Source organism: Trichosurus vulpecula, chromosome 6 (genome assembly GCF_011100635.1).
Source record: "Trichosurus vulpecula isolate mTriVul1 chromosome 6, mTriVul1.pri, whole genome shotgun sequence".
Taxonomy (NCBI): domain Eukaryota; kingdom Metazoa; phylum Chordata; class Mammalia; order Diprotodontia; family Phalangeridae; genus Trichosurus; species Trichosurus vulpecula.
This window is the reverse complement of record NC_050578.1, coordinates 12859487-12886851: the sequence shown is the minus strand read 5'-3', so window position 1 is coordinate 12886851 and position 27365 is coordinate 12859487. Positions and strand designations below refer to the sequence as shown.

General features: G+C 39.3%; 1 protein-coding gene across 1 annotated transcript in view; it reads right to left on the bottom strand.

Moving 5' to 3' along the window:
- GALNTL6 (polypeptide N-acetylgalactosaminyltransferase like 6) overlaps positions 1-27365 on the bottom strand; it is a 1125319-nt gene that overhangs the window by 235174 nt on the left and 862780 nt on the right. The window contains exons 7-8 of the mRNA XM_036763330.1: positions 26853-27038; positions 20232-20415 (exon numbers count right to left, since the gene is read on the bottom strand). Coding sequence (XP_036619225.1) covers positions 20232-20415; positions 26853-27038 — 370 coding nt within the window. The remainder of the gene's footprint in view (positions 1-20231; positions 20416-26852; positions 27039-27365) is intronic.

Here is a 27365-nt window from a genome sequence, read left to right as displayed (position 1 = left end):
TTTGGAGGGCCATTTTTTTGTCTCTGTTTAACCTTGTCGAGGTTATGACATTGTTAAGAAGGTTGAAAGTTTTTTTCCCCTAAGCATTCTTTCCTTTTACAGTTAGTAAATATCTATACGCTACTGACAGATATTGACTTTACCCTGTTAGAGAAAGAATGAAACATGCATTGTTGGTGTTTCCCTTCATTAGGAACCACATTAAAGCTAGCACTTGTGGCCCATCAGCTCAGGTGTAGTCTGAGGATTAGACCAACATATGGGGAGTGAGGAGATCTTGGTTTCTGTTTCTGGCCTCATTAATGGCTCACTATGTATCATTCACCTCCCCATGTGCCCCAGTGACTCCCAGTTATAAAGAGGAAAATAAATAGGATTATGGACTTATTACCTACTATGTAGGAATTCTGAGATAAGCCCTGGGGTTAGACTAATTGTGTGACTGCATGAGATGTATGAATTATAGCCAAGTGCCCCAGTTACAATGGCAAAGAACTAGACTCCTGCTTCACACTTTTGATATTGATCCTTGACTAAAGTGATAAAATAAGTACTCTAACCCAGCACCCCACAAAGAGATAGAATGCTCTTTTGAAGCCTGGTGCACAGCATGCACAGAAAGATATCCGCAAGTTATAAGGTGGTGGGGTGCAGGGAAGGTATGCAGCAATGAGAAACGAGACTGAATGGTTGCTCCCTAGCAACTTAGATATTTGGAGAGGAGAGAGTAAGGTTTGTGCAGCAACTGATTTGAAGTCACGGGCTATGGAAGGTATTGAATATCAATTTGAGAAGAAAGATGTGACCAAAACTACGTCTGTAAGTAGGGCTAGGTGACTGGAGCTGGCAGCTCTGCTGCTCATTTAGCAGCAATGAAACCTTGCATCTCAGGGCATGTTTCCTTTGCAGGTCTGTCAGTGTGGCTCCAAGGAAGTCTCTTTGTAATCGATGTTTTTCATATCCATCCCATAAATCTAGAACCTGATAGGACTTTAGAGGCCATATAGAGATTATGGAGATAAGGTAAATATGGCTCAGGGAGTTTGTGTAGTGCCCAAAGTTAAACAGGCAGCAGATCTTAGAGGTGGGATGTGAACCTAGGTCCCTTGATTCTAGAGCTATTTTTCTTTCCACTATGCCAGAGGTTCTTAACCTGGAGTCCATGGACTTACTCTTTTTTTTTCTTTATATTTTAATAACTATATTTCAATTGGTTTCCTTTTGTAATCCTGTGTATTTTATCTTACACATTTGAAAATAAGATTCTGAGGCAGGTTCACAAGCCTCATCAGGCTGCCAAAGCAGTCTGAGGCACAAAAAAGGTGAAAAAATTCTGCACTACACTGCGATCTTGCCCCAGGTGTGAAAATTGCTAGTTACAGCTCTAAGCAAAAAACATAAGCTAAACTAAGAGGAGCTTTAATGGTGGGTTTCCTAGGTTTCAGAGGTGGAATGGTGTGCTAGATGTTGTCCAATGGTAAGAAGATAAGATTAGAAGAATCACATCTACATAGTGATTTAATAAAAAGGAATTGTGGTTAGTGTATTGGGAAGAAGGTGAGACATACCTAAAGAATTACCTCTTCCATGGTATGTTAAACCCAATGACCTACTCTTTTCTTAATTTTTTTTTCCTTTATCCCTTCTTTTCTGTAGCGCAGCCAGGGATGTTCTTGTACCAGCTCCTAAAAGATGATTGTCAAATTTTCAGTGTGAACACTTACACATATCAATTACAAAGGGACTTACTTGGAGCCACACTGACAGACAGGCAAAGGAAACCTCATGGTATTTGTTGAAGCTTTGGTAATGAATGAAATTGCTGATGTATGGAATGTAGAGAGAGAATGAAAAGGAAAAATCCCTTAAAAATCACAAAAACCTTGTGGATAGAGCAACTCAATTGTCCACCTAGGTCATCTCTCTGTATTCAGGCAGTAAAGCAAAAAAAAAATTAGTTAAATCCTTAGATTCTAATTTTGCTAAATAAAAACCCAGACAACAATATGAACAGAGGGAGGGAGTGGCCAAGCTCAAGAAGAGAATGCAGAGCTAGCCAAGAAGACAGAGAAGGAGTTGTTAGAGAAGTAGAGGGAGAGTACGAGAGGTTGGAGTCTCGGAAGGCAAAGGAAATAAGTATCCAGCAGGAGGAGCAATGCAAGAAGGTAAGGGTAAGGACTGAAAGAGAAACCTACAACTCTAGCAATAATCTCTAGATCCACTATTTTGTCATGGACCCTTTTGGTAGTGTTTTAAAGTTTGTAGACCCTTTATCAGAATATTGTTTTAAAAATATTTTTTTCAGTTAGCAAAAGACAGATTTGTCTTTTCTCCCTCTTGCCCCAAATTGAGAATGAAAGAAGAACAAAATCTTGTTACATACATGGATAGTCAAGTAAAACAGATTTCCACAATGACCATGTCCAAAAGAAAAACAAATGAATTTTATATAGAATATCATTTTAAATGCATAAAATAAAATGCATGGTACTAGAAAAGAAACCAATTATATTGGAATAGTTATCAAACATTAAACTGCTTTTGGGACCTCTCTATCTGGACATTAAACTGGAACCTCAAAGATAATATATCTAAACTGAAATGATTATCTCTTTCCCTAAACTGGCTTCTAAACTTAGAAGGTTAAGTTAAAATTTCTTTTGCTGGCATTACTATTCAAACTTCCTTTAATGACTATGGCGTTGGTATTTTCTTTGGCTCCTACTTCTTCTCCATTATGTTTCATCTAATCAATTCTGTCCTGTCAATTCTAACTTTTTTCATATCCATTCTCACATTTTAATTGTCACGGCCTACTACAAACTCTCATTCTGACCTAGATGGATGTGACATAAGCTTTCCTCTGAAGGGATCTGAATAATCAGAGGAGTCTCTGGCCCTACTCTTCCTATTTTACAATGATGATATAGTTAAGGCTTAACTGCACTGAATTCTAGTTAGGCCGCTGAAACTCTTCTTAAGCTTACAGTTATGTTTCTACCACACTTATCCTGAGGGTTTCCATGCTCTGTGGTGTTATGGCAGCTGCCTTTTAAGTCCCTTTGTTGAAAATCAAACCCTTAGTTTGAAAACAGGTGCTTTGTGCCTTCTACCAGGGCTGCTCACCATTAGACAAGTGAATCATCTTACATGCTGTCCTATGGGATGGTAGGGGTAAGGGAAGCTGTATGAAACTCTGTCCTTAGCTGTATTACTGTCCATCTATCCATATCCTGTGAGGATCAATAAAACACTTTGACCCATTCTAATGTTGCTCCAAATTTGCAGGATAAAGATTTTTTAACATTTCATGGGTTAAAAATATGTAGACACAAATTACATACTTCTTACGTCTTCAAATAAACAAGATGGCAAGCTCATCATCTCCTTTTTAATACTACTTGCTCTTTAGCAAAATTAGGAGCAAATGTGCGTGAATGTCAGACATGATGGGTATATTTGAGTTGCTTTTGGGGTTGAGTGGTTTACTGCAATAGTCCTTACCTCTCCCACCTATTAATAAATGACATTACCAACAAAAAGGATTCCCTTTTTGTCCTAAGTGGGCCAAGAAATATTTTTTCTAGTATTTTACATGACTCATATGTGGATGTGAACTCATTTGTCAGAGAGTCTTTCAGTATCTCTATGTGACTCACACCATAGACCAGGGATTCTTCACTTTTCTTTCTTTTTGTCATGGTCTCTTTTGGTAGTCTTTCAAAGCCTGTAGACTCTTTATCAGAATGTTGTTTATAAAATAATTTTTTTTCAGTTATCAAAAGCTGTCTTTGCTCCCTCCTGCCCCAAATTGATAATGAAAGAATAAAATCTTGTTACATACATGGATAGTCAAGTAAAACAAATTTCCACAATGATCATGCCCAAAAGAAAAACAAATGAATTTTATATAGAATATCATTTTAAATGCATAAAATAAAATGCATGATGCTAGAAAAGAAACCAATTATATTGGAATAGTTATCAAACCTTAAAACAAATTCTTGGAACCCAGGTAAAAAACCCCTAGTCTAGACCAAATGATGACTTGCTTAAAGCAAAACTACGTTGACTATAAAGAAGACTATAAAGAGAAGAAAATTCATCAACAGATCATGGAGTACCTGGAAGTGATTCCCTACCCTATACCAATGAATCACAGGTCTATTCTCCACATTGCTAGTGGTATAAAATGTTTCAAATTTTCAGTATCAATTAATGAACAATTACCATTATAGAATCTGTGCTTTGCCATGAGAATGGAATCCTAGATCTAGAAGGGCCATCTTTGGTGCTCTCTATTAAGCAGATATTAAATAAGTGCTTGGTCACTAACCTTCCTAGTACATGCTTCAGGAAGCTCTACGCTTAACCTCAGGTAGGTGACAATTAATCAAATTTAAAATGACCTTTAAGAGCAACCACGGGAAACATTCAAATACAAAAAGAATAATAGTAGGATTGTGTACTTAGGACTAGACACAATCCCAGAAGTCACCTACTCTGACTCCCTCATTTAACGGATGATTAAAATGAAGCCCAGAGGGGTTAGGTGACTCATCTAAGGTCTCTCTTGTATTAAGTGGCAGGAGCTGGGATTTAAAACCATGTTCTCTGACCATAGATACAGCGGCCTTCCAATTATACTATGAAGGATATTATTACTCTATGGTTTCAACACATTTTGATTTTTCTTAGACACTGGAGGCCAATATAGGATGAAATGAAATTTTCATGGGATCCATGGAAATGCATTTTACTTAAAAGAAAGTATTTTGGCTTCCAAACATACAGTAAAGCTCTACTGCCCCTCATAGGGATTTGTTCAAATGGCATTTTATAATTTTGAATGTCGTGTCATTTCAATCAATAAGGTATTGACAAAGTCTGGTGGTTAACTGCAGGCAACAAATAACCTCATCCTCTCTTGCTGTTCCTTTCTTTTGCATTCTAAAGAAGTGAAACAAAATCCACTCATTTATCTTCTTCTCTCTGTACACGGCAACTTTACTGAATACAATGGCCCCAACATGCCTTGTGATGAAAAGCTCTGGGCAATTTCACTTGTAAAATAATCTAGTGGTTGTCAAGGAAGGCAATCTATGAGCTTTGGTGGCTGAGGGCAGTTATCCGTGGAATGTACTGGTAATGGCCAGGAATGCTTTCATGTTGTATGAAATTTCCTTAGTTGCATGCTTTTTTTGAGGAATATTTAATATTCTTTACGAGAGTTAATTATTATGATCAATTATTAGTAGTAATAATAGAATTTAATAAATACTATTTCATTTTATCTTCATAACACTGGGAGATAGATGCTCTCGTTAGCTCCGTTTTACAGATTCAGAAACTGAGGTAGACCGAGGTTGATTTGCATGGGGTCATTCAGCTGGGAAGTGTCTGACATCAGATTTGAGTTTAGGTCATCCTGATGCATTACCAAGCCACCTTGCTGCTTTAGATTTTAGTTTCCTTCAGCCCAATTTTCCCCTATTTTAAAGAATGCATATTCCCTAAGCAGCGGGTGAGAAGGAAGTTTTAGGAATGTAATGGGCGGGCCTGACACAGGCTGATTCCCCATTAGTTTAGGTTTGGTGTTGGAATGAAATGAGACGCTCTTAGGTCATTCAATAGTTAATAAAAAGGATGTCTATTTTGCTATAGCATAGAATGGATATTCAAGAAGGATATTGTAACATTTAACTTGGGCAGGCACAGCCTCCATGTGGAAATAGGACATCTTACAACTTCAGCCAAGTCTGAAGGACTCCAGTGGGCGTTTTTATGCTTTTAGGTGACCAGCAAGCCATATTATTTCAGCCAGAGGCCACCAGGAAGCTGTGTCAAGGAATGCTCAGATTGATCCTCAGCCCCTGAAGCCAATCAAATCTTGGGGAAAGTTTTCTTGCCTTTCTGGGAGAAACAACAACCACAACCACAACAACGGCATCATGTAACCTACCCTCCTGTGTGGGAAGGACGGAAGGAAGGAAGGAAGGGGAGGGCAATCTTCATAGATGGTAATCTTATTAATGAGAAGGAACCCTAGGAGTCTTAGGCTTTCATTCTATCTCGACCCCCAGTGTATATTTGTGGAGGAAATCCCTTGATTTTTCTGGGCCTCTTTTTCCTAATTTATTAAAATGGTGGGCTTGGCCTAGATGTTCCCTTTCAGTACTTTGATTACATGATCTCCATTCTTTCCATCACTCTATTCTGGAGTCGAATTTCAGAGTGAATTTGCTGACCCAACAGTTGGAAAACTTTCATGGATTGCTGGCATCTATACTTTACTTGTTTCTGGTAAAGGAAAGAGATATAATAGGCCAGGATTTATCACTTTGTTTCTTCATGAATCATATAAGGATTTTGGAATGGAGCCCAATGAATTACTTGTTGGGTTGAATTGCTCTGCTTTCCGATAGTGAGGAAATGATATACACACATACACATGTGTGTGTATTTTTTTCCTATCACAGTACTCCCTTAGTTTACAACAGTTTTAGTCTCAGCTTTTATTTTGGAGAATCAACCTACCTATAGTAGAAAGAGCAGAACAGTTCAAATCTCAGGGTCACTTACTAGCAGTGTGACCTTGGACAAGGCTCTTTACCTTTTTGTTCCTTACTTTCTTCATTTGTAAAATGAGTGGGGTCAGTTTACAGCATGACCTCTGAGGCCTCTCCTGGATTTGAGTTTATGTTTCTCTGATCTTGTAGTTCCTCCATGTACTTAGGGTATTGGCCTAGTGAATTTCTAATACTCTGCTCTTCCATTTTCCTGCAGGGCATTGGAAAATCCATTTTTTGTTAAATGTGATATGTGAGGGGTTTGGCCTAAATGTTAATTGCAGTATGTTGCAGTATGTGAGGTTAGCTTTGGCCTAAATAAATGCTCAACAAACTTGATCATTAGTTTTGGCTTATGGAAATGGGGATTTCTGAAGAAGGATGAGTTTGTAGCTTTGCAATATAGAACAGGGTTTTCTCTGAGATACATATATACATATATATGTGTGTATATATGTGTGTGTCTGTGTGTGTATCTATAGCTACTTATCTCCTGGCTGTCTCCTCTATTGCCTACTTTTAGTGATTGGGAAATTTGTGGGGTTTTTAGTGGTCGTTGGAGAGTGTGAAACTGTCAGTACTCTCTGTGTAATTACAATACCAGATGCCACCCACCCCTCAACCCCACTTTCATCTCTCTGCTCTTAGACCCAATTTCAGGTTCTTGATTTACTAAGTCACTAGGAAGTTCTCATTTCTTTTTTCTTTATTTTTTAAGGGAAGGGGGAGCTATCTCTCATTCATATATTCACCTGGGATTCCAAGGCAAAGAAAAATGTTATTTTGAAGGAAAGCTTTCTCATTTTATTCATCCAACACGTGACAAATTGCTTGACTAGCCTAGCCCTCAGCTTATTCATCTATAAAATTAAGAACTTGGACCAGCTGTCCTCTACTGTCCCTTCCATCTGTAAATATTAGCAGTCCACAATTCTAGGATTCAATGTCCAATTAATACTCGTATCTCTGTACAGAGCAACAGAGTTGCAGCATCCAGCATGCATGGGAGAATATTTGATTGTTCTTTGTTTTTAACATTACAAAAATATTGTGAACTCACTTCAGTCACTCAACGGATTTGTGATCTCACTGAAGGGACTGTCCCCTCCAGTTCACAGCCTATCCATGTCTCTTTATCCTGTGCTATTGGGGTATGCTATGGCCACACCCAAGCACATTACAAGGGAGTTAGCAGGTTCAAGAGGGCAGCCAGGATTTTAAGGGAGGAAATTTCTAAGCTGCATTGTGGGATAAGGTTTTCCAAGAGGAAATCCCTAGCCTAGACAAAAGAAAAAATAGGATTAGAAGCCACAGAAGACTGAGGGATGCTGGTCATCAGTAGCCCCCTACCATAAGGACATCTAGATTACTAAAGCTCCTTTGTTTCATGCATGTCAGAAGGTTTTTGCATTGGTGATGTGATACATAGTATCTGCTTGGATGTATAAAACTACCCAGTGCAAGGAGCATGGTACCTTCTCTGATCTAATGGATTCTTTACTCTTGGCTGGCTGTATTTGCCGTCTCTTTGGCATTTTCTCTCTGAAGATAAAAAGGAGACAAGTGAAGGTCTTGGTGCCCAACTAAACCAGAACCAACCAGACCCAGAACCCATAATGGGAACCATCAATATCTATCATTGTTCTTTATTTGATACCTATATTCTTACAAGCTAATTTAAAAGGGCCACTAACAAATGGGGGGGGGGGGTCCTTTCCATCACACTAAGTAAACTTATTCCTCTATAAACCTCTTGCTTGTGTATAGTCATTTGAATCATATTATCAAGGTACCTAAGCTTAGGACAGTCTCCTAAGCATCCTAGCAAAGGAAGTCTCCCATTTCTTTCTGCAAATACTTAATAAGGCATTCATCTAACATGGTGCCATGCTGTCTCTTTGTCTCTTGATATTACATAGGCACCAATATAGCATTCAGGTCTATATGTTATCCATCTTTTTCAATATGTCCTTTTCCAGTCATATATCTTTTTGATGATACCTTTTACGCCTCTCTGTGTATAATCTTGATCCTTGGTAAGATGCTGCAGCCTATTTATACCCACTAGGTGTCTCTCTATTACCCTTTGAGGGTACTTACACTTTTGGTTCCTAGATATCATGGTATTCCATGATTCAAACCATGTGGTAGCAAGAGAAGGAAATGAATGTTGAAAAGATGGATTTTTGTTTTAGGGACAAGCTTAGGATCTTTAAAAGTGCCATGCCATTTCCCCCAAACGACGCAGGCCATGATGAACTTCCTATGCAATTCTGGAATATTGTTAAATTGGGTTGCTCTGAACTTGTCCATGTATGTTGTTTATTTGAGATATCTGTGTAGTTCTCTGGGTTGTCCTTACCAGAGATGTATATTATGTATAGTCTGGACAAAAAAAGCAACTCTATATGATGGGAAGTCTTTTCAATATAATATTGTATTCCTTCTAGGCACAGAGTTAAAAATTAGATTAGCAAACAGTTATACAAATGCATAACTATTGTTTTTTGTAACAGTAATAATAATACCTTTCATTTCTCTAGCTTATTGTAGGATTGGCAGACCATTGGCAGGAATGGAGTCAGAGGTGAGTTGGGGCCAACTCTTACCAACTCTAGAGAGCCTGTTGTTAAATTTTCAGTGTGGGCATTTAGACATCTGAAATTGGCATACCTTACAAATCAGGACTTGAGTTATTGTTTTGTTGATCGTTTAAACTTAAGAAAGTGATGGAAAAATATTAATAATACAGATAAAAATTTTTAAAATGTGTTGGTTCACATTTTTATTTTGGAGAAATGGTTATTAAACATTATATGTACACCACTTGATGTACTTAAGGAGGGTTGTTTAAAATGTATTTACCTATAGCCTTGTGATTGAGAGGACTTTAAATTGAAAATTAAAGGAGAGGGTGAAATGCTACCTACATATGTTTTCTCAACCAAATTCCACAGAGAGGAGCAGCAAAAAGATTGGAACAAGAGTATTGACAGACGGAACCAGTAATCACAGGCAAAGTGATCCAAGAAGTGAGTCAGAAATACAAACCATGACTATAGCTGTCTAGGCTCAAATTTAGCAAGTATGGCTAATAAACAAGGTGAATGGGTGATCTCCAAACCAAGTAAATGATTTCAGATTCATTGCTATCTCTGAGATTTGGTGGGGTGGGATTCATGACTACACTATGTCTATGGAAGAACAATAGAATAGCATTTTATATGAGAAAGAATGATATTTTTATATTGTTTTAATGTTTTTGATATGACTTACACATATCATTTCATTTGGGCCTCACAATGGCCCTTTATATAGGTAATATAGATATTATTATCCTTAATTTACAGATGAAGGAATTGAGCCTCTGAAAGATAAAATGACTTTCCCATGGTTACGTACTACGTCCTGTGATAGACTTGGGACTAGATACTATGTCCCAAGGGTAGAATTTGGACCTAGGTCTTCTTGACTCCAGATCTAGCACTCTGTCTTATGCCTAAAGGTTTGAAAAGACATACTTTTGTGAGGAAATCCATGGCCTGAAAGAGGAAGTATGAGAGAGAATGCAAAGGTGGGGATTAAATGGGGGGCACTGGATGCAATAGTGATGAGAGCATACTATAGAGCACCTGAACAGAAGAGAAAACAGACGCAGTGTTCAGGAAGCAGATCACAAACCCAGGGTGGTTGAAGGCAAGGGTCCTTCAACTATGCTGACATTTGCTGAACTCTTGCTCTTTGTGAAAAGCTGAGAAGCCAACAGATTCTTGACTTGCCTTAATGATAATTTCTTTGACAGGTGGAAGATGTGATGAGAGAACCATCAGTGCTCTGCTCTATATCTGACTGTGACTAATGAGCAACTAGCTGCTAAAACAGAACTGATGGGACCCTTGGGAGGAAGTGACAACTCCACGTTAGAATTCACGATAAAGGAGATGAAAGCTGGGCATACTCTGCATCACTCCCTATATTTGGGGAGTACACATACGTAGTATCCCATGGTCTAACACTATTCATGGGAATCCATTGTAAGTGAGCTGGGAAACCTCAAAGATGGAATTTATTTAGCAACACAAACCATTCCAATGAGAAAGAAAGGGGGAAGTGGTCTAAAAGAAACTGTGGGTGCTTGATAGATGTCCTAATATTGACATATTGATAGTGGTCTATGATAGTGGATTAACCAATTTAGATGTTAAAAAGATCAATGTAGCCCTGTAAAAGAGAAGGATGTAAGGATGAAAAATCTCAGAGGAATATGATAATGCTGAAAGAGCTAAAGGTCAGGAGGAATGGAAGCTGATGATAGATGTTAAGTTTGAAAAATAACTTTTTTGGTTTTGTTGAAGACAAAGGAAGGGTCAGAGAAAAGACAGAATTGCTGCTTGAGGTGGATAATAATGATAATAATACCCGAAATGTGTTTATTTAAAGAACGTTTTATGCATGATGTCACTTGATTTTCATAGCAACTATATAAGGTGGGTTCCATTATCATTCCCACTGAACACATGAAGAAATTGTGACTCAGGGAAATTAGATGACTTGCCAATGGTCAAACAATTTCAGGGTTTGAAATAGGATTCAAACCTACATCTTCCTAACTGTAGCCCCAGAGTGCCATCCACACTGCCTTTGGATGAAATGTTGTTAACTGACAATAACAGAGAGAAGACGGAACTATTAAACTTTTGTTTTTGTTTTCTCTTTGAAGGAATAAAAATGATCCACAGATATCAAAAACATGGTCAACCGACTGATCAATGAATAATCAATTATTAAGCAGTAGGTACTGTCTTCAGAGCTGGGGAAACAAGACAGAAATGAGTCTCAATCCTCAATGAGATGATATTCTATGGGAAAACAGCATGTAATCATGTAATTAAAAAGTTGCTTAAACAAGTGGGAAACCTCTCACCTGGAACGATTATGAGGACTATGAGTGCTGGTAGCATGGAGGAAAGGGAGACAAGGAAAGATCACTGCTCATCTGGACTAGAACCAGAACTAACGCCATTACTGTGAATATGTGTCTTTACTCTGAGTCCAACAACTATGTCATAATGAACTAAGTATTAGCCTATTCTTTTATAAATCACTTGCTTCTGCTGGCTCAGCCATTTGTGGCATCTTACTATCTGGATTTTGGAAGAAGGGCTCCCTAACAGAAATATCAAAGCAAATTTCATTTGTAAGGTTTACATCTAGTACATGCAGTTTCTCTTTAATGTTGGAGAAGGTGTGAACTCTGGTTGAAGGCCTTTGCAAATGAGTTACATTCCTAAGGTTTCTTATCAGTATTAATTCATCTGTCTAATGAGTCACCTATGTTCATTATATTTCAAAGGCTTTCTCTACACTGGGATTTTTCTGATGTTAAGATGATAGTTGTACCTTTAGGTCTTTTCACATTCAAATTCCCCCATGAATTATCTGATAATCACTATGATGTTCCCATTAGCTGAAGGTATCCCTAAATTACTGACATTACTAGAGTTCCTCTCCTCCATAAATTCTCTTTAGCAGCTAGGTGGCTCAGGGTTAGACATGGAGTCAGGAAGACCTGAGTTCAAAATCTGTTTCAGATACTTGGCATCTTGACTCAGGATAAGCCATTTAACCTCTCTTGCCCTCAGTTTCCTCAACTGTAAAGTGGGAATGATAACAGGGTGGTTGTGAGGAACAACTACTGGCCAAACCTTAAAGCAGACCTGCACAGCTTGGCAGTAGGGAGGGGTCAACATTAAAGTAGGCTAAACTTCTTTGGGCTGCAGATAGGTTAGACTAGAGACAGGCTGAGGATGGTTGTTTTCTGCAGGTCACGTGACAAACAGGAGAGAGCATACAGCGGCAACCCTACATTTTTTTGTGGGCTGCCCAAAATCCTTTGGTGGGCTGCAAGCTGGCCCGTGGGCTGTATGTTGTGCAGGCTTGCTTTCAAGCAATGTTATCTAAATGCTAGATATTACATAAATGTGAGCGATTCTGTCCACTAAGATAGATCCTCTAGTCAAAGACTTTTCCACATATACAGGATTTCTCTCCCAGACAATTTTTTTAATGTAATAACAATCATGCCATTGCTGATCTAGAACTGGAAGACCCCTCAGAAGCCATTTGCTCCAACCCTTTAAATTTATAGATGAAGGAACTGAGGTCTGCGGAATAGGAAGTGACCTATATATAAGGACACATGGCAAATTGTCAGGGGTGGGATATGAACTTCAGATTCCAGAGTTAATTCTCTTTCTATCACACAGGTGGAATCCTAATAAAGCTGCCCCTAGCCCTGATATTCTAACTTCCTTTCAGGCATATCCTGATTTAACCACACAATCTGGCTTTAAGCATGCCTCAGGCCCTTAGATTCAATACAGCCACTGCCCCTAGCTAGCTACTGCCCCCAGATCTTATTCACATATTTGAACAGGTGTGCTCTTGCACTCAACCACAATCACATCATCCATTTAGCCCAAGACAACACCACAGTCCCTAACTATCCATCTTGACCAGACAGGACCATAGTAGCTAGCCAAACAGAAAGTAGCACAACCAGGATGTTTGACCATTGAACCCTATTACCTAATTCCTTGGCAAACACCTCTTGCCTTTTTAATATTCATAATTTCAGTTATGTAATTGCATCTTTATTCTATAAAGATCTATCTTGCTTTCTCTGAAGTTGCTGGTTCCTCTTGGAACCTAGCCTGCTTCTGAGCAGCATCAATCCTCAATAAATTCCTGTACTTGGATTAGAGCTGGTCTGACTGACTTCTTTGAGATGGTGCTGCCACAACATACCATGAAACTGCCAAAGCACCATACAGGCCTCCGTTCTTTCTTTCCTATGTTAATTACATTTATAAAGTCTCTTTCCAGCATGAATATTCTGAAGAAAGACTGAATTGTTGCTGAAGGCTTTCCCACATTAATCATATTTACAGGGTTTTTCCATATGAATTTTTAAGGTCTCCTTCTTGATAAGTTTTCTGATGTTTACTCTAGTGTTCCCACTGGCTGAAGACTTTACATTTTAATTATATCTATTCTCTTTCTATGAATTATCTGATGCTGAGTTAGGGATGTACTTTCCTGTTCAGTCATTTCAGTTGTGTCCAACTCTTAGTGACCCCATTTGGGGTTTTCTTGGTACTGGATACTGCCTATCAGATAATGGAGTGGTTTGTCATTTCCTTCTCGAGCTCATTTTACAGATGAGGCAATCGAGGCAAACAGGGTTAAGTGACCTTCCCAGGGTCACACAGTTAGTAAGTGTCTGAAGCTGAAATCATGAAGATGAGTCTTCCTGATTCCCAGCTCAGTGCTCTATCCACTGCACCACCTGGCTGCCTGAGTCAGTTAAGATTTTCCATGCGTATTACATTTGTAGGTTCTCTCCAATATAAAATTGCTCACATCGACAAAGTTGTTCATTCCACCTAAAGTCTCTCTCTGGTGCAAAGTCTCTGATGCTTTGTAGTATATCTTCTTTGGCTGAAGGCTTTCACACATTTGTTACATTTATAGGATTATTTTTACAGTGAATTCTCTGATGCTCACTAAGCTGTCCACTCGTGCTGAAGGTACTTTGGCATTGATTATATTTATATTTTCTCTATTATGAATTTCTGATGTTCACTGAGATATCTTTTTTGCTTAAAGCACTTCCCACATCCATTTAATCTTATGTGGTTTGTCTCCTGTGTGAATTCTCCAGAGGTTGGATTGAGATGAGCTTCATTGGAGAAATAGCAGAGGTGATTTCTGGTTAGTTATGTGTTGCGCCAGATGGATCCGAGAACCCCTCCAACTCTGAGATTCTTGGACAGTTTTCAGAATTATGTCCTATATTATACCAGGTCATGCCAGGTGAATAAATCAGACTAAAAAGTATTTAGCATGCCAACAAAATTATAATGCTGAAAGTGACCTTAGAGAACATCTAATCCAAAAACCTAATTTTACTAATGAGGAAATCAAGGCAGGTGAAGTTACTTCCTCACTCCTACATAGTTAGTTAGTGATGTTAGACTAGTACTCAGTTCTCCTGACTGTTAGTCATGATATATGATTCAGCATTTGGACATTTTCTTTCTCTAAGGAATTCAAAAATCCTTCCCTTCTCCGTTTCTTTGGTGTAGGTATTTCTTTGCTGTAGAGCAGAGGTGTCAAATAGAAGGCAACCCAACGAAGATTAAAATGTAATTGGGAAGTATTTAACAAAATAAATTAAAATACAGTAGAAGACTGTTAATGTTAATATGGGGTTTTCTAAGCCAACATACAGCTGCAAGGATTCTTATGTATTGCTTAGTGGTCCCATTTCTATTTGAGATATGGACTCACTGATGTAAGGAACACCCTCTAACAATTCAGACTGACATCTGATTTGCATTTTGTAGTCTTAGAGAGAGCTGCCTATTATACTGAGAAGTTAAATGGCTTTCTTTGGGTCACATAGCTAGCGTGTGTTTGAGGTGAAATTTGCTCCCAGGTTTCCGGCCTCCAAGGCCAGCTCTTTTTCCATTAAGCTAAGGAGAGTATCTCACTAAAGTAGTTGGTATATGACATGACCCTGATTTTACAGAGGTTGAAATACAGGCATAGAGATGCTAAGGAGCTTGTCCGAGACTGGGCAATTTGTGGTACCATCAATAATGGACTACCAATCTACTTACTGCCTTTGATAAATGATCTTGGTTAATCTAGAAAAGACTCAAAATAGAACTCAAAATCTAGTGGATACTCCTATTACGTGCACACATGGGCATGTGCACGCACACGCACACACACACACACACACACACACACACACACACACACTAAAGCTACACTGTTCAGGTTACCAGGAGAACTTTCAAACTGAGGCAACAAAGTGGGGTTGGTTATCAGGAGATTTGTATTCCCATTCTGGCCCTGCCATTAGCTAGCTTTGTGATAAGTCACTTAACCTTTCTGGGACTCATTTTCCTTGTTGGCAAAATGAGGAGATTAGACTAGATGACTTCTAAGGTCATTCTGGTGATAATCTATGATCCTATGAATCTTTGAGTTTCATTCTCTTCACCTATAAGAAGATCAGGTTGGACCTGGTGATTTCCCAAATTCCAGTGGATACTGGCCTTCCCTGATTATATGTCCTGCATTCAACATGGGAATTTAAAGTATATTGCCAACATTTTGTATGTCATTGTGTGTTGGAAATTTGAGTACAAAGATATGAAGACGATAGAAATGGTTTCACAGTATAATGTGCAACCAAATAAAAATGAGGACGACTGTGTTTAACAGTTTCTGGGAGATTTGACTGACCTTTAATTTTCATATAACTCTTGAAAATAACCTGTGCTTACTCTTTATTAGAGCTTAATTCAATCAGAATAACTGATTGCTTGGGCCTAGCAACTCTACCACATGAGACTCTTGGAGTAGTCATAATTCGGGGGTGGGGGGAGGCTTTGGGAGTGAAAAGCCAGCCTTCAGTTCTGTTGGGTTCTAAACAAAAGTTGCCTTTTCATCAAACACCATCCCTTCAAGTATCAGTGAAAAAATGCCTGGGACAAATGTAATTGGTGAGTTGTTAGCATCGGTGCCATTACCTTGTATCTATTTTTTGTATTTTTTTTTGTATAAATATATATAATAAAATATATATATATAATATGATATATGTATATGTATATGTATATATATATATATATAAATATAAGGAGGGAGAGGGAGAGAGAGAGAGAGAGAGAGAGAGAGAGAGAGAGAGAGAGAAAGAATGACATAGTGGATAGAGAGCTGTGTTTGGACCCAGCAAGACTTGGGGTTCAAGTTCCACCTTTAACACATATTGGCTATGTGACCTAGGAAAATTTACTTAGCCCTCAGTCCCCTAAAGAATTCTAAAACTATAAGATTTGATTTCTTTTACTGCAGGGCAGCCAGGTGGTGCAGTGCTCCAGGTCTGGAATCACAAAAACCTGAGTTCAATCTGACCTTAGACACTAACAAGCTGTGTGACCCTGGGCTAGTCACTTAACCTCTTTTTGCTTTAGTTTCCTCCTCTGTAGCTGGAGAAGGAAATGACAAACTACTCCAGTGTCTTTGTCAAGAAAATCCCTAACGGGATAATGAAGAGTTGGGCATGACTGAAATGGCTGAATAACAATTCCCCATTGCATGCAGATTTGAAGTGCAGAAACCACATTTATAAGTCCTATTGCCCTTATAATGGGCATGAGAGCTTTGACCTGTTCTGTTCCTGACTAGGTCTGATTCATCCCTCCTTAAATAGCCTGGTGGTCCTGCACTCTTGAGGAGCTCACCATACGGAACCAGAATTAGTTCAGACATGTGATTGGCTTAGCTCAGTATAGCTTAGAATTTCTTAGCTCAAGTGAGCTGCCAACTTCAGCCTCCCTGAGGTGAGGATTGCAAGGATACTGTGCCACGCTCTACTCTAAAACTCTAAGTCATAGAGAAGATGCCAGCATGTATCAAAAAGGGAGATCCCTTATGAGGGAGGAAACTGAGACAGACTATGGTTAAGTGTCTCAGTCTCCTCCACTTTAAAGTGGATAGCCCCAACCTTCCAGAGTTGCTGTGAGGACCACATGAGATGATACTTGCAAAGACCTTACTTAGTACAATGCTGGACACATCATGAATGTTTGTTCCCTTCTCTTGCTTCCAATCCCTCCTGGCCCCCTCCCCCGCTTTTTTAACAGATGAGGAAACTTAAGCCCACAGAGTAGTAAAGTGATTTACCTAAAGTCAGCTAGGGATTAAGTAGTATAGTCAACATTTGAACCCAAGTCTTTTGTGAAGAGATCCAACAATCTTTTCACCATGCTTTATGCTCTAGTGGGCAAGGAGTCCACAGTCTCTAAAGGTTCAAACAAGTACTTAACAAACTGACTAAACTAGACAAACAAACTAAGCTCAAGTATCCTTGTAGATGAGCTTCTGTATACACAGCACAAAGTTGTTCTTTATACATACACACACATACGTATGTATGTATATATGCATACGTATATCTATATATGGAGAGAGATATAGATATATAGTGTGGAAAGAATGTGTAATTGTGATATATGACTTTTTTGACCCCTCTTTTTGCCTTCCATCTTACCCTGCTACTCCGGATCTCTGTTCATTAACATCAAACCTAAACTTGGGCTGAAGCATCTTAAAACATGAACAGTAAGGGAATGAAGGGGAGAAAATGGGGTGAGAGGGAAAGGAGGAAGGAAGGAAAAGTGGAAGACAGAGGGAAAAGAGAAGAGAGAAAGGGGAGAGGATGAATGGGGAAGAGGAAAAAGAAAGAGAAGGGAGAAGGGAGAGAGAGAACTGAGAAGTGAGAGGAGAGAGAAGGGGAGAGGATGACTAAGAAGAGAGGAAGAGAGGAGGGAGACCTAGAGGAGAGAGGGGGACACGTGTACACACATACTAGGGCTCTATTTAAAATTCTAGGCCCAGGAGGGCAAATTTTAGCCAAAATTTCAGCTTATACAGAGCAAACTGGTGGCTCTGGGTATAAGGGGAGTGCTTGGACACTGCTTTAATAAACACTCTTATACAATTGGGAAGGCCAATGCAGGTTTTTAAGATCAAAGCAGACATCTACTTGAAGCTTCATTTGTTACAAAACACTAAAATGCTCACATCCCTAAGAATAAAAGGGAGTCTTAAGCAGAAACACTGGTAGCAATAGGAGAATACAATTTTGACAGTACAGCCACCACGTAAGTGGCTGACAGAAACAAGAGGTAATTTAATTCTGAAGCTTATCCACTTGCTTGGCTACTGGGTTCAACAAGGTGCCTCATACTGTCACAGCCATAGCAAAAGGCTACTTGACAACAATTCTGACTGTCAGTGCAGGGCCTGTGGATTTCTATTTTTTTTTCAATTTTCTCTATCTGAGGTCCCCTTGGTGGCATTTTTATCTGACCTTAGCAGAGAATAAGTGTCCTATCCCAATGGTAATACAATGAAACTCCATTTTACTCAGCTTTCTATTATACACAGTTGAAAATGTTTTTTTACCAGGGGTCTGATCATGTCACCTGGAAATAAAATAACCACATATGATATGCATACAGTGTATATACAGCAACCCACATGACATACCAGGCATCACTATTCTCTTACAAGTTAGACTCTATCTGCCTCTAGGTTCTCAGAGTGGTGTCTCCTGGATCCGGAGTCCTATCTTGGGCTCCTGATAAGCTTGACTGTTTTTCTAAGATAAGCAGCCCTCTTGATGTCTGCAGGGTGTACTACAAATTCTTGGTAGTTTCTCCTCGCAGATCAAAAAGAAACAGAGAATCTATTTCTCTAGAATGTCTCTATGTACTTGGATCTTTACCAGAACAGTAGGGAGCATAACGAAGGGACTTCATTTCTCTGCGCAAACCACAAAGTAATTGGTTGAGAATTTGAAGTCTGGAAAGACCCACACTCTGAAGTTCTGGATACCTAATCAGTGTGCTCCAAAGCTCAAAAGAAATATTCTTTCCTCTTCTCCATTACACTAATCACTTTTGAAACCCGTCTCCAGGTTGTATCCCCAAGGGTCTATGTTTTTTATTTTTTTTAAAAAATGTCCCTAGTGGATAGAAATTGAGTGGAATGGAGGGAAAAATATGTTGATGTTTATCAAATGCCAGCTTTCATTGAATGTGGCAGTGTTGGGGAATGCAAACACTCCAGTGCATATTTTTAAACACTGAAACAGGATGGAAATCGTGACTTAAACTCACTCTAGAGGAGAATGTAAAGTCACGAATGCAGAGATTTAGAATTTTCTTCTGTGTGTGTGTGTGTGTGTGTGTGTGTGTGTGTGCATCTTAACCATACCATTACAGAGGTTTTAATGGGAAAGAACAGGGTGAAGGGCTGGCAGCAGTTGGCAGGTATCTCCAGGCAAATCTCTGGGCTGGCTTTCAGTGAAGTTTGCCAGACTAAGCCACGTCTTCCCACTCCCCTCTGCTGATGAGCATAAATCCCCACGACAAGGGAGAGGGGCTAGAAATAAAAATAGATGGGGTTTTCAAGGAGTTGGCAGGTCATTACTGTAAATTATCTGATCTATGCAATGTTGGGATCAGGAATAGGCTTATCAAAGATGATTTACTAGTCAGCTTGATACTGTTTGGGTTTGATACTCCTGTGTTTAAATTACAGTAACACATACAGAGGAGTGATGACATCCATCATAACTAGGGCACTTACTAACAGAATGAAGCCTCAGAGACTGATGCATCTATTCCCAGTGAAGAAATAATAAGATAGTCGGTTCAGAGAATCCTTTAGGGAAAAATAAAGAGAATACCTTTAGTAGCCATATATCTCCTTTCCTTCTTCATTTCTCTCCTATTACTCAGGCCCTTCTCTTCCTTTATTTTACACACAGTAACACACTTTCCCCAATTCTCAGAAAAGCCTGAGACAAGGAAATGGCATGCATTCAGTCCAGCTTGTGATACTCCACAACAGGTTGTCCTGACCTTTCTCCATTCTTGTGCAATTTGTGGCCACCTGCTTTATTACTTTTAATTAGAAGTAATTGCTCTCAGGAGTAGTCCCTAGCTGGGCACGCTTAAAATAGTTTACCCCATGCCTGCCCTTGATCCCTTGGCATTTCTTTTAGCTGATACTCACTCAAAAGGGTCACTGGGATCTGCCCTCTGGAGCTCTGGAGGGATAGGGATTCTTTTGTAGTACATTTCCCAGTCGAAGGCTCCTCTCATGGCATCCCCCGCCTGGGCCTCGTACCCAAAGTGATTGTGGTCGATGACATCGATCATAGGACACACAATGGTTTTTCGATTTAGGGCAATTTGGTCTGAAAGAGAAAAACACATATACACAACAGGGAAAGATAGATCTGGTCAGGTCATCGATCATATTTTGGCAAAGAGGAATGTATGGATTCTTGCTAATGCTCAACCTTAAGGCTTGAAATCACTCTGCTTTTTAAATTTGCAGGAGCTCTCCATCTGAAAGTGGACTTAACACAATGGGACAGTGATTAGGGACAATTAGAGTGGCTGCATTTTCTTTTAAGAAAGTTACATCCCAGGGAGACCTGCAAAAGTCCATCCAGCTCTCTCTCTGTCACTTTTCTGCTCTGCTCTGTCCCCAATCTGTCATTTTAGCATACAGCAGACATGCACAGAATAAAAACAGCACTTGGATTTCTTCAACCGTACAGTTATGACCTGCTGAGGAAATACTGGACCCCATCCTGGAGGTTCTGGGATGTAAATATTTAACTGCAAAGTTATTTAGCTTTGACTCTGAGAGTAGCTGCAAGTAAGATCGTTCTCTCTTCTCATGTTGACAGTCTGAACATTAAATTCTTGGCTACGATGCCTGACACAGCTAGTGCTGAGGTGATCTTTGCCCTTCATCTTTGACATCCCACTCTGTTTATTAATAAGAAAAAAATGGCTTCCCCAAAGCTTTAACTTTCCCCTCACCATATCTAAGATGATGCAAGGCAGTTTGGGTAATGAGTTCTATTCTTGGTTTTGCTGTCTGCTAAAGGTTTACCTATAAACATCTCGTCTATCATTTTTCCTGCTGTGCTCTGATAGTGGAGACAATATTCCCACAGCATACTTTGAGTGCAAAAGTCCTCATGGGGGAAAAGTAATAGAAAACACTAAGAGTTAGGACCTATACATCAGAAGTGTTTTTCTTTCTCAAGAATGTGTCTTCAACTTGTGGTTGTAATTAGTTGTTAATACTGCCTGACAGAGAGAGAAGTGCCAACATCAGTTCCTTTTTGCTCTTTGGCAACTCTTTGGATGAGGCATGAGTTATAACATAACCAAAATATAGTTTATCTTCACCAAAGGAAAGGTAAATAATATTTAAATTTACTGCACATCTGTCATTTCCATTCCTTCATTTTCACTGGCAATCTTTTTTTTTTTTTCATGTGAGGAAGAAAAGAGGAAAAAAAAAACCTGGGCAATGTTGGGTCATAACGTTTCAAGATTCAGGGCATTTCTAAGTGAACTAAAGTTTATCTACTTTCATAAACATTTTATCTAATAACGACTTCCCAGAATCACATCTGTTTCCAAAATTTGTAGTTTATATTTTCATCTGCCTACCTGTATTTTTTTCCTTCCTTATTAGACCACTAAGACATGTACGGATCTCCAATACCACCTCTGAAAGATGGAAAGTCAGTTTCAAAGTCAGCAAGATTTGGGTTCCAGTTTTGCCTTTGAAACATACTGGCTTTGTGGTCCTGGGGTAGTCACTGAAGCTTTTAGTGCCCCAGTCAATGCTTGAGGTGGATGACAGAGAAGAAGTTGCCATCTCTGTTGGTAGAAGGAGTTTAGTTCCCTACACTGATAAAACAACAAGTGTGTCCCCAAATATATCATCTGGCATAAATATTACTTAAGTCAGAAATGAAATTTCCTCCCCAATGAAATTATGGTTTTGTTCTATAGGAATCTTCTCAGCTTATAGGGAAACAATTGGCTGTCCATGGTTGTCTCAGATGCTCCGTGTTGTTTTGCTTCGGATGTCTCCAGAGCACAGACTAAGCTCCTAGATTTCAGAGACTGTCTAGTTCAGTCTTCTCTTTTACAGATGCGGAAGCAGGTTTCCGAGGTTAGAGAGGCTGCCTATCTTAGTCAGAAGGTCCTATATTTAGAGATGGAAACGACCTCAGAGGTCATATAGAGGCCAGTCCTATCATTTTGTAGATGAAGAATGAGTGACTTTCCCAGAGTCAGGCAGGCAGCATTTGAATACAGTTCTTCTGACTCCAGAGTCAGGGTGCTTGCCACTGTACCTCATTGCTTCCCAACATGAGCTCACATAGGTGATATCTCAAGGCAGAGACATTGTTGCTTTTAGAAATTGGGAGTTCAGAGGCTGCATATTTCAGTCATTGTACAGATGAGGAAACAGGACCAGAGAAGTTAAGTAACTTACTCAAGTCCCCACAGTTAGTAGGTGGCAGAGGCTGGATTAGAACCCAGGGATAGTGCCCAAAGTCTTTGCTTTTTCCATTGTTCCAGGCTGGTACAGTAACTCCATATTATTGACATTCTTTCCATTGCCTCTCTGACCACAGAGCTCCCTTTTATGCTCTTACTGCTCAAAATACAGTAGAAAGAACACTAGCTTTGAAGGAAGGAAGGCAAGAAGAAAGAAAAGGAAGGGAAGGGAAGGGAAGAAGGAAGCAAAGGGAGAAGGAAGGAAAGAAAGAAGACAGGAAAGAGGGAAGGAGAGAAGGAAGGAAAGAAGGAAAAAAAGAAGGAGGGAAGGAAGAAAGAAAGAAAGGAGAGAAGCAGGAGAGGAAGGAAAGAGGGAAGGAAGGAGAGAAAGAAGGAAAGAGGTAATGAAAGAAGCAAGGAAAGAGGGAAAGAAGAAAAGAGAGAAGGAAGGCAAGAAGAAAGGAAGGAAGGAAAGAGGGAAGGAAGGAAGGACGAAGTATCTGATAAGTGCGAGGTACTGGGGCAGGCACTTTAAAATACTATCTCATTTGAGATTAACAACAAGCCTGAGAAGGAGGTATTATTATTCTTATTGCTGTTATCTCCATCTCACAGATAAGGGAATTGAGGCAGAAGGATGTAAAGTGACTTGCCTAGGGTTACAAAGCTAGAAAGTATCAGGTTGTATTTGAACTCAGGTTCTACTATTCCAGACTCAGGGCTTTCTCCACTTCACTCTCTACTGCTTTGAAGTCAAAAGACCTGGATTCTAATTCTACCTCACTCTACTTGTGACCTTAGGCAAGTGACTTCAAGTCCCTGTACCTCAGTTTTTTTTTCATCTAAAAAAATGCAAGGACTGGAATGTATGGCTTGTGAGGTCAATTTTTTTCTTATCCCTCTCCACAGTCAGTGAGACAGAAGAGCTGCTCAGAGGCTATGTTGATGTCTCTCCTCAAGCAGCACTTTCCATTTGCTAGTTACAGATAAATCCTATAATGGATTTGAGTTTTTATCTGAAACATATTTCTTCTACAGGTGGCCCTGAAGGAGGAAATTCTTAATCCTTGAATTAAATAGGTTCTTTCTGTCACCTCTGCTGGAGTTTTTAGCCTTATGGTTTCAACTATTTACTTCAATCCAATGCAGATCTGGGCTAGATTGACAAGAACTTGACCAATAAGGAGTCCAGAGTAGAGGAGGGGCAAAGGGAATGAGTCTGTTAAGTTATCTGTCAAGCTTCCCATCAAATTTCCTGGTAACGGATCCAGGTGGACCAGATTGGGGATGGACACAGGGTGATTGATTTTTTTTATCTTAAGTGTGTTCCTATACTTCAGTTTCTGGGTAATCAAATATAGACTCTTTCATTTTAATTTAAATTTTATTTTTAGTTCCACATTCTTTCCCTCCCTCCACTCCCTCCTCCACCCATCAAGAAGTCAACAGATATGATGCCCATTATACACATACGGTCATACAAGACATATTTCCACATTAGCCAAAACATGCAGACTATTAACGAAAAATAAAAAGTCAGGTACAATCCCAAGGTGTAAAATGCCTCTCTTGTTTCCTCATTTTGAATTCTATGTCAAGATCTGATAAAGAAAAAAAAAATGATAGTGATCTTATACTGACCAGGCCCAGGAGGAAATAAAATCTGTTAATCAGGAAAGGAGCAAGCTCTATTTTGGAGGTTAGGTGCACTGTGAGCAAAGCAAGGGACTTTCAGAGACTTTGCTAATGACATTTGGTGGGTTGCCTGGGTTGGGAAATCCATTAGGCACCTTCCTGCCTTCATTGAATATTCAGATGTCAGCACACTGTGCTCTATAGTTTGAGTTCATTTTGAGAGACAGTGACCATTGCTGATGGAACTCTAAATTGCTATGCCCTTGCACAAGGTACTTTTAATTAAAACCTTAAAGGATTGTTGGCAGCATGCTTGGAGGCACTCCCCTCTTGATTAGGATGGCCAGGCAGCCCCACGTATGTGGGTTTGGGGGTGCTAGAGGGGAGGGTTGCATTGTTTCCCATATTAAATCTTGTACCAGTTACAATTGATTCTTTCCCCATCTTTGACTAATGGAGCTTTCCTGGTTCTAGCTGGAATCTAAAGCCTGAGTCAATAGCAAATCATCCTCTCTGAAGGGCCCATTGTGAAGGCAGTTGTTATTGGCATTCACTCCAAGGCCAAGGACATATTTACAACAAAAGCTGATTTAGTGGAATCTGGGAAAATAGGAGCGAGTACGATATCAGCACACTAAGAACTTTTTTAAAAAAATGTTTTCAAGTTTACTGTATATTTCTTGGCCATTGCTGGACTCATGGCTCTGACTTCACTAAAAAAAATACAATTAAGCTAGAATAGAGCTTGGAAGAATCCGCTTCTTAACTTTAATCACTTGCAATTAGTTCTTGCTAATTAAAGCTTTGATGAAGAATATGCCAACCCTCCTCCTCTTCCACCTCATCTTTTCATTAAGACATACTGCATATAATTCTACATTAAAAATGGTCTTTAAGAAAGGTGCTATGTAAATATTGATTTAGTAACTTCAAAGACTTGTGATTTGTGGGGACTTCCTTAATGCATGAGGATTTAAATTCTTCTATGGTTTCCATGAGTTGGGACTATGACTCCAACATATCATTATCTGGTGATCAGAATTCTGATGACAAACTTTTCTAAATTTAGGTAGGCTAGTCCTCAGTTGGCAAATATATCATTTATCATCAGGCCTGTACTGAAAGCCTTGGAAAGAATACTGGCTCTGGAGTTGGAGCCAGTATTTTCTATCAACATCTTGACATCTTTGACATTCAAAGCGAGGAAGCAGGAGGAGATACAGATTACCTCGGTTCATTTTACACCTTGGGATTATACCTGAATTTTTATTTCTATTTAAGAGTCTATACATTTGATTGCTTGGAAACTGAAATGTAGGCACAAGCTTTAATTGGAAAAAAATTAGTCTTGCTGTGGACAATCGTAGGAGGGATATCCCACCTCTGACACTTGCATGACATTTGGTAAATCATTTAAACTCGCTTGGCCTCAGTTTCCTCTCCTGTAAAATAAGGAGTTGGACTAGAAGTCCTCTACAGGCTCTTCCATTTCTAGATTGATGATCTGGTTGGTAGACCCTGCTAACTGTAATCCAATGACATAGCATCAAGAACTACTGCTTACTTCTGGGCCACAACAAAGCACCAGAAGAGACTATACAAATATAACATTTTACAAATTTATAGAGGACAACTAGCTAGAGAGAAAAAAAATGTTGTCACGGTCATCTTGAAACATTGGTAGAACTTAAAAAAGGTCCTATCATTTTATCATTCATATTATCAGTTATTCTGTTGGTGCACAACTCAGAGAGATTGTGACCCCTTTCCTTAGGAGGCAGTCTTTGAGAATGGTTCTAATGGAAAAAGTGATCACCTTGAAGGTAATTTGGTGAAGAACTTCTTGGAGTTTGGTGAGAATGGCTTTTAGTCCGCAAGTATACAGTCTGACACTATACACACATTCAAAGCCTTGATATTTGGTAGGATCCACCAGAGTAAGCACTCCATTCATATAGCCTTTGGCATCCAAGTTCCCCTCTACCCCACAAGGAGGCTTTAGAGTAGCATGCCAGTGAAGGTGTGTCAGGATCCAGCTCAAAAAATTATGTGACAATAACCCATCTAACTCTGAGCTTGCTCACTTGGGGCTAGATGGCCTCTGAGGTCCTTTCCATCTTGTTTACTGATGAGCTCATGTTTACAAATGAGCTTTCTTTTAGTGACTGTCTAGTGAGCACAGCTACACTGAAAGAAGCTATGGGAGAAGTTTCTCACAGCAAGGGAATGGTTTTCCAACCTGAGGCTAGGTTGGGGAGACCAACTGTAAAAGATGCCATCTGGAGAGATGATTGTTCTCTTTCTCAGTTTTCTAGTTATCCATTTATTTTCCCAGTATTGGTGTAAATTTAAATTTCAAGTCTTTCTTTCCTCTCAAACAATGCTTTCAAAAAGTGCTTCCTGTCTTATAATAATTACAAAGCAAGCAGAATCTCAAGGGAGATTCACTTCACCAAAAAGTAGATGAGAATATGGATTTGGGACATGAGTGAAATATAACGAGTTATACTTAGTCATGTGCATAGTGTGCCTTTCTATAGAATGTAAGTTCCCTGAGGGCAAAGACTACATTTTTGTTTTCACCATCTCAAAAGCTTTATATAGTGCCTGGCATATAGTGAGTATTTGTTATATTTTTGTTGACTTTTCAGGAATTCCAGTTAGTAAACTGTGTACTTACTAAGCAAGGGAGGCAGCCAGTTCACATTGACCTCACAGTGAGAATCTAGGAAGGTTAAGACTTCTCCTTTGGCCATAGATGCACCCAAGAGTCGGGTTCGGATCAATCCTTCTCGTTTTTTGGTTCGGACAATTCTCACTTTGGAAAACCGGGCCATGTATTCTTCCAATTTATCTTTCAGGTGCTCTGGAAAAAGAAGAAGTAAAGAATACAGTTGGTCAGCTCTAGAAGAAGAGTTAATGAAGAGTTATAGAGTAAGGAAAGGAGAATTTGACTCCTAGTTTATTACAAAAACTCAATCTTTCCCTTTCCCTGACCGCAAGGGACAGCGAGGAGGCATTAATGTGAATTTAGGCCCAGACATTTCCTATCCTTTTGTTTATACTTTCCAAGATGCTTTTTAAGCTCCAAATATTGCCCTTTGTTTGAACACAGAGGAAATCACTGATCTCCTAGACTTTTCACTGCACGGTTGTTGTTGGCGACCTGCCATCCACCTTTAATCCTGGCTAG